This window comes from Nelumbo nucifera, chromosome 6 (assembly GCF_055504915.1).
Source record: "Nelumbo nucifera cultivar China Antique chromosome 6, China Antique-T2T, whole genome shotgun sequence".
Lineage (NCBI taxonomy): Eukaryota > Viridiplantae > Streptophyta > Magnoliopsida > Proteales > Nelumbonaceae > Nelumbo > Nelumbo nucifera.
The window spans coordinates 49425422-49446389 of NC_142654.1; the positions used below are offsets into that span (position 1 = coordinate 49425422).

Below are 20968 nucleotides of genomic sequence, written 5' to 3' on the forward strand. Positions count from 1 at the left end.
AATTAATTTTAACTACGGTTATTCATTAAACCGATGAAACCATCTAACCCAACCCAAGTCGATCCGAGTTCGTCGGCTTTCTAATATTTCTAATCGGCTTTGGTTCAGTAATTTTTCAATTCGATTAGGTTGGGTGAGTTTTGGTTTGGTTATTTGTAAATTGACCAAAATCGAATCGACCTAACCATAGATATATGTTAATATTTTACATTTTAAGTATAAATTTTCTAATATGGGAAAGTGGGAAATTTCCATATTTTGAGTCTAAAATATTTTATATTATAAATTTAAATTTTTAATTTACTTTTTCAATAGTATTACTGTAATTTTTAAATTTAAATTTTTAAGTTTAAATTTTTTGAAGCAACTAACCAAACCGAAAACCAACCTAAATTGATACAACCTGAATTGGTCAGTTTGCACTAATGGTCAGCCGGTTTTGGGTGACCAACTCCCCAACCCAACCAAGTCCATTTGGTTGGCCAAACAATATACAACCGAAGTGACCCGTGAACATTCATAATTTCAACTAAATTAATAGTTAAATCTCTAATAAGTAATAATACTTTAATCTCTGATAGTTATTGATAATTTATAGCAAAAATACACAATAAATTTATAACAAAAAGATAATAAATAAATAATAAAAATAAAATAATTACAATAATTACAAAATAAATACAATAAAATTTTTAACATTTTTAATTATTTGAAAGTTATTACATAATATTAAATATTTTGTTATATGATTATTTAGCTATTTTTAATACTTTTATTTAAAATATTTAGTTATTGAAATATTTAAAAAAAATATTTTAATTTTCTTGACTTTTGTTATTTAAAAAGCAATTTAAATAATTTTGTTATTGAATTTTTAAAATACAATTCAGCTATTAAATAATATTAAATATTTTTTATATAATTATTTTTCTATTCTTAATATTTTGTTATTTAAATATTTAAATAATATTTTAAATATTTTAGGTTTTTATTATTTAAATGATTTTGTTACTGAAATTTTTAATCCATAAAATTATAATTTATATGGTTATTACATAATTTTTTATATGTAAAATTATAATTTGTATTGTTAATAATCTAAACATTATTAAATCTATTATAATTATTTTTTTGTTTTTAATAAATATTTTAAAGTTATTGCATAATTTTGTTATAATATTTAAATAATTATTAAATATTTTAATTCAAACTTTCTTTAGATAGACATAAATGAATAGTGGGGGAGAGAAAAATTAGGAATTAGAGATAATTTAGGAGATATATAGGAATTAGAGATAATAAGAGATAATTTAGGAGAAAATAGGGGATAGTGCTGCCACATAGCTAGATTGGGTATGTAGGATAGATTAAGAGTTATTTTAGGAAGAAGTTTAGGTGGGAGAGATAGCTTAAGAGAAATTTTAGGAGGGATTTGTTTAAGTGTTTAAGAACATGAGAGAGAGAGAAAGAGAGTCGAAGTTAGACTCTAGTAAAGAAGAGAGAGTTGCCACATGGCTACATGGAAGGATTGGGAAGGGGTAAGGGAGAAAGGAGAGAGGTTTAAGGATAGAAGAGAGAAGGGGGAATGGGAGAATGAGAGAGGTGCTGACTTGGGACTTAATCGCTTCATAATATATACTAGTGGAGGGGGCTTTGCATTGCAGGGCTCGCTCATAAATTATCAGGCTCGAGCACGATTCGAATTAGAGACTTGAGATCAAACTCGAGCACGGCTCGAGTCAAAAGCTCGGAAGTTCGAGCTTGACTACCCTTGATCAGGTCTCTCAAGCAGCCAAGGTCTCCCTCAATTGTCGAGATGCCAAATCGAGGTCTCCCTCAACTGCTGAAATGTCGAGCTATACTGAAATGTCGAGCTATATATATATTATGAATTTAAGATTTTTTTTTTAATTTTTTGTCTATATTGTTAATTTATTTTAAATTTTTCATATTTTTTCAATTTCTTTTTAAAAATGTACTTCTCAAGGCTCAGCCCACAGATCAGCCTAGCCTATGGCACAATGTGGCACAGCCTGCGCTGCCTGGGCCCATGGCATGGGTCATGCCAGGCTGGACCTCTAAAGCATCCCAGTGGTAGCAAAAATGGCCTGGCCTGCCAAAAGCACAGGCCACCGATGAGCTATGTCGTGCTGGCCTGGCCTGGCTCAATTTACACCTCTATACATGAGTGGAAAAATCCAAAAGTCTATTAAGCCATATTTGGTAAAATATCAGAAAACCCAAAATAAGCTTACATGAGCTGAAAAATCAAATTTCCAGTGAAGTATCTTAGGTAGCTTCTTCAAAACCGCCCAGTTAATGGGTTTGAGCCTCCACCTCTCAATACCCTGGATAGAGTGGAACAGCATTCACTAACGGCCTCCTTATATGTAAAGTGTAAATAAGTTTCTCCTAATTATAAGAACACCATACACTAATCCACAAGGAACGCGGTACTTCAGATGGTGAAAGAAAGAAACAACTTACACTTCAGATGGTGAAAGAAAGAAACAACTTACCGAGGGTTTTTCCTGATGGTTAAATTCCTAATCGGAGTTTCATCTTCGGGGAGGCAGTTGATCAAATTTTTAACCTATAACCAAAAGAAATGATGTGATTTATAATGCAAAAACATTTCCATCGAATAAGACTAAGGCTGCATTTGGCATTCCTTATTTTAAGGATTTATCTCTTTTCTACAGTTAAAATGTCTCAATAAATACTGAATTTTTAACAGTGTTTCGACTGCTGCTACAGTAGTCCGAACAGGAAGAGGAGAAGAAGAAGAAGAAGAAGAAGAAGAAGAAGAAGGGTCTGTCGAAAATCTGATGGTTAACCCATCCAGTCGACCCCCTTAATCTATATTAGATTCTAATAATGTTTACAAAGACAGAAATGCCCTTACTTAAGTGTGGGCAGAGTAACTCTAATAACACTGCCACATAAGCAAGTTACTTAATAAACAGAAGAACACTAAACTACCCCTATTCGGCACATCTTAACACTCTCCCTCAAACTGGAGAATATATGTCGTATAATCCCAGCTTGTTACATAGATAGTTCACTTTCCCTGAGCTTAGAGCTTTTGTAAACAAATCTGTCCACTGGTCATTGGAGCCCACATGTTCTGTATTTATCTCTCCGGCAAGAACCTTCTCTCTCACAAAGTGGCAATCAACCTCTATGTGCTTTGTTCTCTCATGAAAGACGGGATTGGATGAAATATAGAGTGCAGTGATGAGACCAAAAAGAATCTTATTTTTATCCCCTAATATTCACTCTTTTACATTTATTTAGCACTTAAATGGACTCATTACTCTTGTATTTCGATTCAGGGCAATAAAGAGGCAATTGGAAGGAAACAGGCCAATTCGGGTGATTTTGCACAGTTTCGGCGACAGTCAGTGATCTGGGCCTAATTCACAATTCCGGACTCCGAATTGGGTAATTCAAGAAGTATTAGAAAGAAGAAAGAAAGGCCCACAACTTTTATGTTTTGGGCTTTGACTGATTCAGTCCGCATCGAGTAAGAAACTGGGCCCGAAGTCGGAGCAAGTTCGTAGTCAGGCCCATTTAACAGCTGAAGCCCAACTCGCAGAAGAACCTGGAAGCAGCCCAAGTAGCAGAGAATCCCAACTCGGATGGAAGAGTCAAGAGTCCTAATTCGAATGTAATCCCCCAAGAGGGAGAGAGTCTTATTAGATCTAAACTTTGAAGGTAATCCTATAAGGATAAGAAGGTTGGGGATTAGATAAGAGATATGATAGGATTAGTTCAAAGAAGATCAAGACTCTCTAAAGATAAGATGATCTCCTAGAAGGAGTTGGAAAGCAGCCCTCTCCTATGACTATATAAAGAGGGGGGCGAATCAGCTCTAACATCACTCACTCTTAGATCTAAGAGATCATCAAAAAGACCAAGAAGCTCAAGAAGGCAGTTCGGTTATGGAGAAGAAAAGCATGGAGATTGCACAGATCATGAGCAGCGGCTTCTTTTTCTGGTTCAAGGGAGGAGGTTCGATTGTCTCATTGTGAGGCTCTGTAGTTAATTTATTTTCTTGCTTTCTAATTCAAGTATTCATTGATTCTTGTGCATATTTTTATTGGATGTTGATGTTAATTAGTTTGACAAACTGAATTAATGTTGATTTTCCTATTGCTATCCATGATTTCGGTGATCCGTAATTGTCACGAATAATGGTACAAGTAGCAATTAAGTTGATATCTTTTTGGGTCAATTGTTCGTGACAGCCTTTGACCAATGTTTTAACATGGTTCAACCAAAAGGAATCGATGGAACAAGATTCAGTAATTGCAGCTATCTCAATTATTGTTATTTTGGTTTAACTGATTTCACAAATCTTAATGCTATCACTGTTTAACATGGAACGCTAACGTACCCAGTTGAGTGGTGATAACTATTGATCGAATGCTGGGTTTGGTCAACTGAATTAGGAAAACACAAGGTTTATTATGGCTATCCTAATAAATCTAAGGTTAAATGCTTGAATTGCAAGAATGCTGAAATTTACCTAGGATCGATGGCCATTCAATTCAACCCGAACCCTTGAACCAGAATTCGGTAAGACTGATTTTCTCTTGTTTGTTTAAGTGCTTTCTTATTATTTTAATTTTAGTTATTAAATTTCCCCACTCAATTATAGTATCCATTCGGCTAAGAGATTACTGATTTGCTCCCTGTGGGATTCGACCTAGCACCACTTTTACTACAAATATCTTATTGTGGGACTAGTACTAATTTTGAGGGCTTCGACAACCCGTCAAAATTTTGGCGCCGTTGCCGGGGAGCAACTTTAATTTCTTAGCTATTACCTTCTCTTTGTTAACCTCTTTTGTTTTATGACTCGTGCTTCTCAACGAGGTGAACTCGAGTACAACCCCGAAATTGAGAGGACCACCCGTCGTTTAAGAAAGGAGGCTAAGCAAAGGAAGGATCGTTCACCAAAAAGGGTGAACTCAGATTGCGATTTATCTGCTTGTGATCTACCCTTCTTCTTCGAAGAAGAAAGAATGGCTGACAGAGAGAGGATATTAAGGGAGTTGGCTGCACCGATTATGAACCAACAACCCTTATGCATCACGTACCCCACTCTTGAGGTAGCCTTCGAACTCAAATCTGGTTTGATTCAGTTATTGGCTCTGTTTCATGGTTTCTCAGGTGAGGACCCTCACAAACATCTAAAGGAATTTCATGTTATCTGTTCAAGCATGAAACCCCACGGTATGACCGAGGACCAGGTAAAACTCATAGCCTTTCCATTTACTTTAAGAGATAAAGCAAAGGATTGGTTGTATATTCTTCCTCCCGGTTCAGTACGCACATGGAATGAAATGAATAAGATATTTTTAGATAAATATTTTCCTGCATCCCGGGCTGCAAATATAAGAAAAGAAATATGTGGAGTTCGGCAGTTTGGTGGTGAGACATTATATGAATATTGGGAAAGGTTTAAGCAACTTGTTGCTAGTTGTCCCCACCACCAAATTCCTGAACAATTGTTAATCCAATACTTCTATGAAGGGCTTCAGCCTATGGATAGAAGTATGGTCAATGCAGCCAGTGGAGGAGCTCTAGTGAACAAGACACCTGAAGCGGCCATGGAATTAATCTCCAATATGGCCAAAAATTCTCAGCAATTCGGTACAAGGACAGAAGGTACCATTAGAAGGGTTAACGAGGTAAGCCATGCAAATTTAGAAAACCAGATTTCTGATTAACTGCTTTGGTTAAGCAGCTCGCAGTAGGACAGTTACAAACTGCCAGGGTGTGTGGTATCTGTTCGATCCCTGGACATCCTACGGACATGTGTCCATCACTACAAGATGGCCCGATGCAGCAAGTCAATGCCGTGGGAGGATTCCCGGGCTAGCCCCAACGAAAGTATGATCCTTACTCCAATCATTACAATCCGGGGTGGAGAGATCATCCAAACTTAAGCTACGGGACCCGAGGAGGACAACAGAAATATCAGCCCCAATTTTTCAGTCGACAGCCCCAGTTTTCAACACCCATCACAGCGCAAGGCCAACCCCCGAATTCAGGTATGTCTTTGGATGATATAGTTAAGGCTCTCGCTACTAATACTCAGCAATTTCAGTAGGAAATGAGAGCTAGCATTCAGAATTTGGGGAACCAAATTAGCCAACTTGCCACTTCCATCAGCAAGTTGGAGGCGTAAAACTCCGGGAAACTACCCTCACAAACGATAGTTAATCCGAAAGAGAATGCAAGTGCGGTGGTGTTGAGGAGTGGAAGAGAGTTGCAGTCCCAACCAAGTTCACCATCAAAGGCAGCCAAGGAGGAGGAAAAACAAGGGTCAAACGACAGCCCCATTGAGGAATATGAACAAGAAGTGTTAGAAACCTTCAGGAAGGTGGAGGTCAACATTCCCTTGCTAGATGCAATAAAACAAATCCCTAAATATGCAAAATTTTTGAAAGAATTATGCACTAACAAGAGGAGGCTACGAACTGATGAAAAGGTAAGAGTGGGAGAGAACATTTCAGCCGTGATCAAGAAGACCTTGCCAGAAAAGCGTGCTGATCCAGGTATGTTTACCCTACCCTGTGTGATTGGCAATAAACGAATCGAGCATGCCATGCTGGACTTAGGTGCATCTATTAATGTCATGCCATACTCGATTTACTGTGCATTGAGACTAGGTCCTTTAAAAGAGACTAGAGTTGTTATTCAATTGGTTGATCGTTCTAATGCATACCCAGAAGGGATTGTTGAGGATGTATTAGTGCAGGTTAACGATTTGATCTTTCCAGCTGATTTTTACATCTTGAAGATGGAAGAAGACACAGCCACAAGTTCAGCCCCACTTCTTTTAGGTCGGCCATTCATGAAAATGGCCAAGACCAAAATAGATGTGGACGAGGGTACCCTCTCCGTCGAGTTTGACGGAGAGATTGTAAAATTTAATATTTTTTATGCAATGAAATATCCTAGTGAGTGTCATTCGATCTGCTCTATTGATACTATCGATTCGATTGTGCAGGAAGTCTTTGGAGAGGAGGACATGGATGATGAGCTGGAATATAAGGCACAATCGGACAGGGAGGAGGAGATCGATGCATCCTATGATACTCCGGAACCTGAACAAGAGGTAAGTACTTCTGATGTTCAATCGAAAGTTTCTCACACAAGGCTGTTGCCCTCTGTTTTGCAGGCTCCGAAGCTGGAACTAAAGACCCTACCTGATCACCTAAAATATTCCTACTTGGGCGAAAAAGAGACACTGCCTGTGATCATTGCAAAAGGGTTGATTGAGGAGCAAAAGGAGATGCTCATCAAAGTCCTAAAGGACCATAAGGAGGCGATTGGCTGGACCCTAGCCGACATAAAAGGGGCCAACCCCTCGATTTGCATGCATAGGATCCTTTTGGAAGATGATGCCAAACCGGTTAAAGAACCACAAAGAAAACTCAACCCGGTAATGAAAGAGGTAGTAATGAAAGAGGTGCTTAAACTGTTAGATGAAGGGATAATTTATCCAATTTCAGACAGCAAATGGGTAAGTCCTATTCATGTTGTGCCTAAGAAAACTGGGATGACTGTAGTAAAAAATAAAAATAATGAACTAATTCCCATGAGGGTACAAGGTGGCTGGCCACTCATAAGAAAACTGGTAATAGATTTTCGAAAACTCAAATTGGCCACTCAAAAGGACCATTTTCCCCTACCCTTCATTGATCAGATGCTAGAAAGGCTGGTAGGTAAGGCTTTCTTCTGTTTTCTCGATGGATTCTCCGGATATTATCAGATTGTTATTGCGCAGGAGGACCAAGAGAAAACGACATTTACTTGTCCATTCAATACTTTTGCCTACAGACGAATGCCCTTTGGTTTGTGTAACGCTCTGGGCACTTTTCAAAGATGCATGATGAGCATATTTTCTGATTTTATTGAAAAATGCATTGAAGTGTTCATGGATGATTTTACTGTTTATGGTGATTTGTTTGATAACTACTTGAATAGTTTAAGTAAAATTCTGAATAGGTGTGTGGAACTTGTCTTAAACTATGAAAAATGTCATTTATGGTGAAGGAGGGTATTGTGTTGGGACATGTAGTTTCAGCCAGAGGAATAGAAGTCGACAAGGCAAAAATTGATTTGATTGTGAGTTTACCTTACCCTACAAATGTTAGGGAGGTTCGTTCTTTTCTTGGACATGCAGGCTTTTATCATAGGTTCATCAAAGATTTTTCAAAAATTGCCATGCCATTGTCCAGTTTGCTGCAAAAAGATGTGCCTTTCGATTTTGATGATGAGTGCAAGGAAGCATTTAACAAACTTAAAAATTTATTAACCATTGCACCCATCATTCAACCACCCGATTGGAACTTGCCCTTTGAGATCATGACTGATGCAAGCAATTATGCAGTAGGGGCTGTTCTAGGGCAGCGAATAAATGGGAAGAGCCATGTTATTCACTATGCTTCCAAAACGTTGAATGTTGCACAGAGCACTTACACAACCACTGAAAAAGAGCTATTAGCTATTGTGTTTGCTTTAGACAAATTTAGGTCATATTTGCTTGGCTCTAAAGTGGTTGTTTTTTCTGACCATGCAGCTTTGAGATACCTACTAGCAAAGAAGGAGTCAAAACCGAGGCTGATAAGGTGGATACTCTTGCTCCAAGAGTTCGATCTAGAAATCAAGGATCGAAGGGGAGCTGAAAATTCGGTGGCTGATCACCTAAGTAGGTTGGTGAAAGACGAGGACTCCTCTCCCATCTGTGAGTTGTTTCCTGATGAGCAGTTGATCCACATGAGAGGTATGACTCCATGGTATGCTGACATTGTGAATTACTTGGTCACTGGAATTTTTCCTAATGACCTTAGGAGATCCATAAAGAATAAAATCAGGTATGAGGCAAAATATTATGTATGGGACGAACCCTACCTATGGAAATTTTGTTCTGACCAAATGATTAGGAGATGTGTCCCTGAGGAGGAGTAGATGTCGATTCTAAGGTTTTGTCATAATTATGCTTGTGGGGGCCATTTTGGGCCAAAGAGAACTGCTCGAAAAGTCTTGGATAGTGGGCTGTATTGGGCCACCCTATTTAGAGATGCCTACTTGTTTTATAAAAACTTTGAAAGATGTCAACAAACAGGTACACTATCTCGCAGGAATGAGATGCCCTAAACCCCCATTCTTATATGTGAAATATTTGATGTTTGGGGCATTGATTTCATAGGACCCTTTCCCCCCTCTTGTGGTTTTTCTTACATACTTTTGGCAGTCAATTATGTCTCAAAATGGGTGGAAGCCAAAGCCACCAAAACTGATGATTCTAAATGTGTTGTAGGGTTATCAAGTCTAACATCTTCAGTAGGTTTGGCATTCCTCGAGCCATCATAAGCGATCAAGGGACCCATTTTTTCAATAGAACAGTTGAAGCCTTGTTGAGAAGATACGGGGTGCATCACCGAATTGCCACTACTTATCATCCCCAGACTAACGGGCAAGCTGAAATTTCCAATAGAGAGGTAAAGTCCATCTTGGAAAAGACGATGAATCCAAGAAGGAAGGATTGGAACCAACGTCTAGATGATGCTCTCTGGGCATATCGGATAGCTTACAAGACCCCAATAGGTATGTCCCCTTACAGGTTAATTTTTGGCAAATCTTGCCACTTGCTGGTGGAAATTGAACATAGGGCCTATTGGGCAATCAAGCAATGCAACATGAATATGGAAGAAGCAGGGAAGGAAAGGAAGCTCCAGTTGCAAGAGCTGGAAGAGTTGAGGTTAAAGGCATACGAGAATTCAAGAATCTACAAAGAAAAGACCAAATCGTTCCATGACAATGTACTCTTAAGAAAACAAGTTAAAATTGGACAAAAGGTCTTATTGTATAATTCTCGACTTCAACTCATGCTAGGTAAGCTGCGTTCCAGGTGGATGGGTCCATTTACTGTGACTAATGTTTTTCCCTATGGTGCAGTAGAGATCAAAAGTCTCGACACAGGTAAGATCTTCAAGGTGAATGGGCATCGATTGAAGTTGTTCCACGAGGATGCAAATGTCTCCTCCACGGTAGACATCTCGTTGGACATTCCTCGGTATTCATTGGATTAAATGAGCAAAAGGAGGACGTCGAGCATAACGACGTTAAACAATTGCGCTTCTAGGAAGCAACCCATTATGTTTAGTTAATTTTGTTATTTTGTTTGGTTTTGATTTTTGTGTGTAGCAGGAACCTCAAAAAGCGAACAGGGAAGTACCCCCAAATCCTTCTACTTTATGCATAATCACTTACATTGGGGACAATGTATAACTTAAGTGTGGGGGGGGATTAGGAAAATCTGATGGAAATTTGGGATACCTTACCTTCTTGAAATTCCTGCTCCTTGGAAGCTTATCCTTGAATGATTTCAACTTATCAAGAATCATGTGGTTAGGCTGAATAGATAAGATAGGATGCAAGCATGACTAACTGAATCTTTCTTGGCTGAATATGGTACCTCATGATTTTAATCGATCAATAGGCAAGATGCATAAGGGTTTGATTGATTTTCACATAATTTTCTGTCAAAGATTGGGTTGATTATTCTAGAACTTGCTGTGTTAGACATATTGAGACCACGGTCAATGAATTCATGGATCAGGCAACGAAACCCTGTGATTCTTGTGTAAAAAAAAATTAGAAAATAAAATCGTGACTAATGTGAGATGAAACATAAAATGCACTCACATCTAGAAACGAAAGCAAGTGTGAGATGGAGCATAAAATGCACTCACATCTTGAAAAGAAGGCAAGGGTGAGATGGAGCATAAAATGCACTCACCCTAGAACCCCAACCCCATTCTCTCCTTCAAATCCAAGGAATTCATACTAAGTGGTGGAGATGTGATACATAGCAAGCTTATGGCAATAAGCACACCTTGTTTAGGTATAAGAAACAAAGAAAGGTAAGTGAATCTGGCTGTATTGGTTTGTTAAAAGCAATAAGTATTCCTTCAGCCAGGGAGTTTCAGCCGGGAGGTTTGTCTCCTTGACTATCGATTTAACTTGGGACCATGAGGAATGGTGATTTGCGATCACTCTTGGACAAGAAAAAGGGGAGGAAGAGATGAAAAGGGAAAGGTTACCAAGACTGGACTGAAGCATGCATTGGACCAAGTCTCGTGGAGAGAAAAAGAAGAGAGATTCATTAGTTAGATTCTCTTGTTTTGCTTGAGTTTTTGCCTTGCCCGAGGACGGGCAAAGTTTAAGTGTGGGGGGATTTGATGAGACCAAAAAGAACCCTATTTGATTCCTTAATATTCACTCTTTTACATTTATTTAGCACTTAAATGGACTCATTACTCTTGTATATCGATTCAGGGCAATAAAGAGGCAATTGGAAGGAAACAGGCCAATTCGGGTGATTTTGCACAGTTTCGGCGACAGTCAGTGATCTAGCCTTAACTCACAATTCCGGATTCCGAATTGGGCAATTCAAGAAGCATTAGAAAGAAGAAAGAAAGGCCCACAACTTTTATGTTTCGGGCTTTGACTGATTCGGTCCGCATCGAGTACGAAACCGGGCCCAAAGTCGGAGCAAGTTCGTAGCCAGGCCCATTTAACAACTGAAGCCCAACTCGCAGAAGAACCTGGAAGCAGCCCAAGTAGCAGAGAATCCCAACTCGGATGCAAGAGTCTAGAGTCCTAATTCGAATGTAATCTCCCAAGAGGGAGAGAGTCTTATTAGATCTAAACTTTGAAGGTAATCCTTTAAGGATAAGAAGGTTGGGGATTAGATAAGAGATATGATAGGATTAGTTCAAAGAAGATCAAGACTCCCTAAAGATAAGATGATCTCCTAGAAGGAGTTGGAAAGCAGCCCTCTCCTATGGCTATATAAAGAGGGGGGCGAACCAGCTCTAACATCACTCATTCTTAGATCCAAGAGATCATCAAGAAGACCAAGAAGCTCAAGAAGGCAGTTCGGCTATGGAGAAGAAAAGCATGGAGATTGCGCAGATCATGAGCAGCTAAGCTTCTTTTTCTGGTTCAAGGGAGGAGGTTCGATTGTGTCATTATGAGGTTCTGTAGTTAATTTATTTTCTTGTTTTCTAATTCAAGTATCCATTGATTCTTGTGCATATTTTTATTGGATGTTGATGTTAATTAGTTTGACAAACTGAATTAATGTTGATTTTCCTACTGCTATCCATGATTTCGGTGATCCGTAATTGTCATGAATAATGGTACAAGTAGCAATTAGGTTGATATCTTTTTGGGTCAATTGTTCATGACAGCCTTTAACCAATGTTTTAACATGGTTCAACCTAAAGGAATCGATGAAACAAGATTCAGTAATTGCAGTTATCTCAATTATTGTTATTTTGGTTTAACTGTTTTCACAAATCTTAATGCTATCACTGTTTAACATGGAACGCTATCGTACCCAGTTGAGTGGTGATAACTGTTGATCGAATGCTAGGTTTGGTCAACTGAATTAGGAAAACACAAGGTTTATTATGGCTATCCTAATAAATCTAAGGTTAAATGCTTGAATTGCAAGAATGCTGAAATTTACCTAGGATCGATGGCCACTCAATTCAACCCAAACCCTTGAACCAGAATTCGGTAAGACTGATTTTCTCTTGTTTGTTTAAGTGCTTTCTTATTATTTTAATTTTAGTTATTAAATTTCCCCACTCAATTATAGTATTCATTCGACTAAGAGATTACTGATTTGCTCCCTGTGGGATTCGACCTAGCACCACTTTTACTGCAAATATCTTATTGTGGGACTAGTACTAATTTTGAGGGCTTCGACAACCCGTCATGCAGCTTGGTTGTCATAGTACAATTTCATAGGTTTATCCATGTGAAACCTAATTTCTTGTAGGAGATTCCTCAGCCACACTAATTCACATGTAGTGTGAGCCATGGCCCTATATTCGGCTTCAGCACTGCTTCTGGCTACAACCATCTACTTTTTATTCTTCCATGTCACAGGATTTCCTCCTAGAAATGTGCAATAGCCTGTAGTAGATCTTCTACCGCTCACTGAGCCTGCCCAGTCTGCATCTGTATACCCAACTACTTCAAGTTTTTCTCCTGGTTTATACAATAGCCCACGGCCTGGAGCTCCTTTTAGATACCTCACAATTCTAAGGACTGCATCCCAATGAGGTATACGAGGGTTCTGCATGAATTGGCTTACCACACTAACTGCAAAGGAGATGTCGGGTCTCGTGATAGTCAGATAGTTCAGCTTTCCCACTAGTCGTCTATACCTTCCAGGATCTTCAAATACTTCTCCTATATCACTGCTCAACTTAACATTTGGTTCCATAGGGGTCTCAGCCGGTTTTGCACCTAACAGTCCTGTTTCTTCCAATAGACCAAGGACATATTTCCTTTGGCACAGATTCACACCTTGTTTTGACCTGGCAACCTCTATTCCCAAGAAATACTTTAATGTTCCAAGGTCCTTTGTTTGAAAATGATTTTGCAGAAATACCTTTAGTTTGTCAATCCCCAATTTATTACTACCAGTGATGACAATATCATCCACATAGACCACTAATAAAATCTTCCCAGCTTCTGAGTCATAGTTAAACACTGAGTGATCAACCTGGCATTGCTTCATTCCAAAACTCTTCACCACTTCGCTGAACTTCCCAAACCAAGCACGTGGAGATTGTTTCAACCCATAAATTGCTTTCTTCAGCTTGCACACCTTACCACCCTCCCCCTAAGCAACAAACCCAGGTGGTTGCTCCATATATACCTCCTCCACTAGATCACCATGGAGGAAGGCATTCTTTATGTCAAGTTGAAGGAGAGGCCAATCATACATAACTGCCAAAGAAATTAGGATACGAACGGAACCAATTTTAGCCACCGGAGAGAATGTCTCCATGTAGTCCACACCATACAACTGAGAGTAACCTTTAGCAACAAGTCTGGCCTTCAGACGCTCCACACTATCTGGCAAGTATTTTACAATATACACCCATTTACAGTCCACAACATGCTTCCCAAGTGGGAGAGTAGTAAGTTCCCACGTTTGAGTATGTTGAAGAGTAGAAAGTTCCTCCTCCATTGCCCGCCGCCATCCAAGTGAACTAAGAGCTTCTTGAACATTGTTAGGTATGGAAATAGAAGACGAAAGTGAAACAAACTGGCGATGTGAGGTAGAAAGATGAGATAATGAAACAAAATTGGAAATGGGATGGAGTGTAGAACTACGTTTACCTTTCCGTAAGGCAATGGGTAGGTCAAGATCTAAAGGTTCAGCAATAGGAGCCATGAGAGGATCCGCAGATGAGGTAGAAGCAGGAGGAGGGGCCGGTGTCGTTCGACGTGTATACACTTGTTGGATCGGTGGTCGTTCAGTGGTGACCTGCACTGGATGAGGTGATGAGTCTACTCCAACAACAGCCTCTAGAACTGAATCACTAACAGAAAGAGGAAGAGGAGGTAAGGGTGAGGACAAGGGTGCTTCATAACTGAAGAAGAAGGGGACAGACTCAAAAAAGGTGACATCAGGGCAGACATAGCACTTTCGGGCAATGGGATTATAACACTTGTACCCTTTTTGAGTCCGAGAGTAGCCAAGGAAGACACATTTAATTGAGCGTGCATCTAGCTTGTCTATTTCAGGACTCAGATTATGAACAAAGCACACACAACCAAAGACACGAGGAGTTAATGGAAACGGAGAGAAAGTGGGAAACAAGATGGAGAAGGGGGACCGACCATGAAGAATAAAAGAGGGCATCCGATTAATGAGAAAACATGCAATGAGTACAGCATCACTCCAAAACCGTTTAGGAACATTCATGTGGTGAAGCATAAACCGAGCAATTTCAAGAAGATGACGATTCTTCCGTTCAACCACCCCATTTTGTTGAGGGGTGAAAGCGCATGAGGTCTGATGAATAATGCCATGTTGTTCTAAATACTGTTAAAATGCAGTAAGAAAGTATTCATGACCATTATCTGAACGGAGAAGTTTGATTGGAACACCAAATTGTGTGCGTATTTCAACATGGAATTTTTGAAAAATGGAAAATAATTCACTTCTTTCTTTCATTAAGTAAATCCATGTCATTCTTAAACAATCATCAATAAAGGAGACAAAATACTTGTACTCATTATAAGACTCTATTTTGATTGGACCCCAAACATCTGAATGAACCAAAGAAAAATGACTCAACATACGACTCTCAACTCTTGGACTGAAGGACACACGACGGTGTTTACCAAAATGACATGACTCACATTGTAAAACTGACAACTGACTCAATGATGGAACCAACATCTTGAGAACCTTGAGAGATAGATGTCCCAGTCGGCAATGCCATTGTAGATGAGTAAGGGAAGTCTGAAGTGCAATTGAAGATCCACCGCCGTCAAGGTAATACAATCCACCAGCTTCATGCCCCCCACCAATCTTCTTCCCCGTCTTGAGATCCTGAAAAACACAAGTGGAAGGAAAGAAGGTAACAGAACAGTTAAGAGCTTTGGTTATTTTACTAATAGACATAAGATTGAATGGAAACTTAGGTACATATAAAACAGATGATAAGGGGACAGAAGCCAAGTCAACATTACCAACACCACAGATGGGAGTGAGGACCCATTGGCAAGTGTAACAGTTTGTGATGTGGAGGTTTCAGAAAGAGAAGAGAACACACCTGGAGTCCCGGTCATATGATCTGAGGCTCTAGAGTCAATAATCCAGGAAGGAGTTTTAGATGACATGCAAGCAATACCTGATTAGGCATGTGTGGCAGTGGTATGCTGTGAAGTAGTTTGAAGGAACTGTTCATACTCATCACGTGGAACACTCACCATCTCCCTCCCAGAAGTAGATGTAGATGTGGGAGGTGTTCGCTGTCACTAATAGCAACCTCGCCTGCTACAGCATGATTAGCCCATTTAGAGGGAGGGTCATGTAGGTCATAACAGAAATTCACTATGTGTCCATCCCTACCACAATGAGTACACTTCCTTGTAGGGTTACTTTTTCCTCTGCCACAGCCTCCCCCTGAGTCACGGCCACCCCGACCAATCATGGAATTGCCACGGCCCCCTCTGGAATGATCTCCCCCTCTTGTACTATGTCCACCACCTCTAGCTGTCACAAGTGCTGATCTATCATACTGTGTGGGGTTCTCTGTCTGACCCAAAGAAATTCTACGAAGTCTTGAGAATACTTCCTCAAGTGTAGGAAGAGTAGAGCCCCCCAATATTTGAGCTCTAACTAGTTCATATTCCGACTTCAGCCCCACTAAAAATCTTGTAACATCTATCTGCTCCCTTTGCTGTTGCTGAACTTGAATATCTGGAGTAAGGGGATGATAGACATTGAGTTCATTCCTTATATTCTTCATGCAGGCATAGTACTCTTCTAGTGTTTTGGTTCCTTGTTGTAAATCAAAGTACTCATGATACAGCTGATATACTCTTGTTGTGTTATCTTGTCCAGAATATAGCTTCTTAGCATGCTCCCATATATCCTTAGCCATATCAAGGAACATGAAGTTGGCAATGATTTTGGGATCTATACTATTCCACAGCCAAGTCATGATTTGAGCATCTTCTTGTTCCCAATCATCAAACCCTGGAGAGTCAACCGGTGGCTTCTCATCTCTTACATGCTTTACTTTCTTCTTTGCCTTGAGAAAAACTTCCACTGATTTAGCCCATGGAACATAGTTCTCCCCATTTAGCTTAATTGAGGTCATTTGTACCCCTAGGTAGTCGGAGGAAATTACTACACTAGGTTTCTGATCATTGTAGCCATCTCCTATTGCTGCCATTGTACTCTTTCACAGTTGTCTCTAACTTTACTTCTCAGCTACAAGCTGATTGATGTTGTTCACAGTTTGATATTTCAGCACCTATTGCAACCTCTAAACACCACAGTGGAAGCACACACTTGTTCTTATTCACACTACTGCTGACTTCACACACTTACGTCCCACATAAGCATCGGTTTACCATTCACTAATCACAAGTAGAGGCCCTCTTACAACCACTCAAGCACCACAACACAGCCAAATCTACTGCACCCAGTTCAGACTTGTTTAACACACTTAAGAGGGCATTACACAACCACAAGGAGTTCGGCAAGGTCACGGTATTCTACCTTACACCACTCGGCCACTTACAGCAGCCCTAACACCATTCAACAACTTACAGCAGCCCTACACCATTCGGCTACTGCACACACAGCCCTTCCTAGGGCAACAATGAACCTAGTTCTCTAGGTTCTACTCAATACTAACAGCTTCTTGTAGGATTTCTACCCAGAAATATAAGTAACACTAGAAGAAGAGAGAACTGACCTTCCTTTGAGAATATCAATCAACCATTCACTGTTGAAGTCATTTTCCTTGTTGAAGAAGGTTATGCGCAGCAGAGAGACAAGTTGTAATGTTTCTGACCTAGGGCGAACCAGTTCTCTCCATCGACTGACCAGAAACGAAGGTGAAGAGTCATGAACAATGCTGAGGTGCTTTACCAACTGACTTAGGTCAGGAGCATGGCTCTGATACCATGTTTCGACTGCTGCTACAGTAGTCTGAACAGGAAGAGGAGAAGAAGAAGAAGAAGAAGAAGAAGAAGAAGAAGAAGAAGAAGAAGAAGAAGAAGAAGAAGAGAAGAAGAAGGGTCTGTCGAAAATCTGATGGTTAACCCCATCCAGTCGACCCCCTTAATCTATATTAGATTCTAATAATGTTTATAAAGACAGAAATGCCCTTACTTAAGTGTGGGGCAGAGTAACTCTAATAACACTGCCACATAAGCAAGTTACTTAATAAACAAAAGAAGACTAAACTACCCCTATTCGGCACATCTTCACAAACAACAAAAAAGAGATTAATCCTTAAAATGAGAAATTCCAAATGCAACCTAAAAAACAATACCATGTCCCAAGAGTTTATTAATCTCCAGTCTTACTTGTTTCTTTCAAAACAAAAGCAGCAGATGAAGGTCACTGTAACATATGATAGAAGGGAAAAACTAGCTTTTAATTGACAAAGTAGCTAGATTATATCTTACATTTAGTTGGAGCTCGGAAAAGTATTTTAAGCCGCACCCATCTAATACGAATTAATAAATACTTACAACAAAGGAACTTAAGGCGCATGCAGCATGAAAATTAAAAGAACAATTATTTGGAGAGCAAGAACCATATAAGTTACACCAAAGTATCAATACATCCGATACACATAAACATGTGTACTGTTTTGATCATGGTTTTTTAAATGTTATTGACCTAAACGGTCGGACCATTTCGCACAGGAACCGTCTAGGCAATCAGTTCCGTTTTACCCCAAACCTCTTGGCCAAAAACTGTTAAATCAGTCAATGCTCCGTTGACCCAGGCAGTTGACCTATCAATCCGTTCAACGGTTTTTGGCTGTTTTTTTATTTTTAATTATTTTTTAGTTTTTTTGTCAGAATGGGCCATCCATTCAAATCAGATGATCAAACCATTGACCCAGAAACCGATGACCAGAATGGTTCCATTTCCGGGTCATTTTTTAAAACCATGGTTTTAATAGCTTATGACTCAGAGGGTCGGTCTTAGGCCTACCCATGAAACAGTTAAAAGTCCCAAAAAAGCTTTGCATATCAAGGCCTGCCGATACTATACAATACGCCCCATATATTTGACAGATTTGATATACTAACTAGGGTTCAACTATAATATCAGAAAAAGATATGATATTAAAAAAGTTTTTGATCAATCAACCGGTATCATAAATGTGATAGCCAATTAGGTATAATTTATCATGGGTTTTGATTGATGAAAACTCTTCCAATACCATGTCTTTCTTGTATCATAAATTTTCCTTACTAACAAATTCAATTATTTCGATAAAAACCACGGTATCTTTTAGATACATAGAGGTGTTATGGAGGTTACCAGAATAAGACCAATGATGTTTGATGGGCTTCCAGAGTAGATAGGTACACGACTGTGCCCTTTGCTCGTTATTAAACCCATTGTATGCCTAGAAAACAAAGTTATCAATCTAACAAGAAAGCCAGTACGTAATCGTAGATAGATAAATTTACCAACTAGTAACCATAAAAATTCGGCCCATACTTGTCGAGTTTAGCAGTTATATCAAGGGAAAAAGTTTCTGATATGGGAGTCATAGGGTCTTTAGCTGTCTTCTGCGTCAAATCAAGTGCTCCAGATATAATAGTAGTCTCGTCACGCGTCAGCTCCCCACCTCTCCCTTCCTAAATAAAAATGAATTATGAAAGCATTTAAGCATCAAGAGTCAAAGACTCAAGATAATGGATTCCCAGCTACAAAGGAAATGTTCATCTTCAGTGATTGATAAGCTCATATAATTTTCATCATACTGATAGTGATTGATATCAGCTTTATAATGATATCTGTGGCAAACCTCGTTTCCATGCATATGCACAAATGTCTTCAGCTCTGCTCGTCTTAGAAGTGTAGAGCTTTCCTTCCCCAAAAGAAAATCCAGTATCTGTAATTAACAAACAGGAAATCTCAATGCATTTATTGACATCTTCTCTCATATAATTTGCAAATTTTATTGTAATACTCTCACCCAGCAATCAATCTCTAGTAAAATATTACCTTACTAATTGGATAGGATATGGGAAAGAACACTAGTAGAAGTAGTCGAACAAGCATAACCATTTTTGCCCCAACTCTGAGTCCATAACGAGAACACACAGCTTGAGGGATGATCTGGACATGATTGTGAGGGAAAGAAAGGAAGAAAAAAAAAAGTATATAATTGCATCGCATTAGACAATTAACCATGAATTAAAATGAACTCCGACGGAGTTGGTTCCACTGAAAATAATATATCAAACAGTTAGAAGGATCGAACACTCAAGATGATATATACCTCTCCAAATGAGAGTACGAGTGTGACAGATACCAAAATCGCGCCCCAAGCCGGAATAAGTGCATCAAGAAACACAGGCAACGCCTTAAACAACGCAAATTAAAGACCAGATCATTCATTAGTAAACACAAAAAACACTTAGAAAAGAAAGAAACTGTATGTGCAAGCATATACCTCCATGGCCAAAGCATTGCATATAAGGAGCGTGCAAAGGAGCAAGTGTTGGTTCTTCACAACAGGCAAGATCTTACCTGTGGATAGAGAAAGCATAGACGAAGAAAAACCAACATCAATTAGTTCCGTTCTCTTTCTTTCTTTGTCAAAAAATTGAATTTGAAGTAATGGAGTAAGGACTAAAAAGAGTAACCAGCATTCTTCCGATCCTGGGGCTGACCGGCCTTAACAAGGACCTCGAGATTGAGTCGACTGAGGGACATGAGTCCCAGAGTAAGACCTGACATGAGACCAGCAAACGCTACCAGGGCCCCGCATATGATCAGATAGACCCAGAACATGGGCCTGCAACATCGTTCATCGTTCGCAGCCATGCGTTTATCTTCCGATGCTCAACTGTTCAGTTTACTAGTTGGTAATTAGGTGATGGAAAGAAGAAGAAGAAGAAGAAGACGAAAAACGATGGAAATGTTGGGGAAATCTGAACTGAAGGATTTGAGTTGCGAGCTGGTTGAGTGTCGATTTAAACCTGTAATCAAGCGCATGTAATAGTATATTGTTCGTATGAAAAACAAACCATTGCCCGACAAACAGCATAGTGTTGGAATTAGCTGGAGATAGTGACGAAGAGGAAGTAGAGAAATCAAATAATAAAAACCCAAATATATATATATATATATATATATATATCCGGGGATCCACCATCGTATTGGACCGTCCATTACCAAACCAGAGTTGTGATGCTGATTTCTGGCTAATATATGGAAAGGATGGCCAGATGGGGTAGGCATGTCAGAACTGAGAACTCAGAATGGTTCCGGTAACGATCATGCCAAAGCAATCGCTCTGAGTGAAGTTAACAGTGTGAACCCTGCCGTTATAAGTTAGGCATTTTTTGAAATTTT

The 20968-nt window shown here is 39.3% G+C and overlaps 1 protein-coding gene across 1 annotated transcript; it reads right to left on the bottom strand.

Annotated features, from left to right (window-relative positions):
• Positions 1–2198: 2198 nt before the first annotated feature.
• On the bottom strand, positions 2199–20700 carry LOC104613053 (CBS domain protein with a domain protein (DUF21)). Its single transcript, XM_088890453.1, has 9 exons — positions 20257–20700; positions 20064–20140; positions 19890–19973; positions 19613–19726; positions 19413–19499; positions 19103–19242; positions 18920–19007; positions 2520–2593; positions 2199–2348 (listed from the first exon to the last, which is right to left on the bottom strand). Exons 1-9 carry the CDS (start codon positions 20435–20437, stop codon positions 2303–2305), a joined length of 891 nt encoding a protein of 296 aa, XP_088746579.1. The 5' UTR covers positions 20438–20700; the 3' UTR covers positions 2199–2302.
• Positions 20701–20968: the final 268 nt, after the last annotated feature.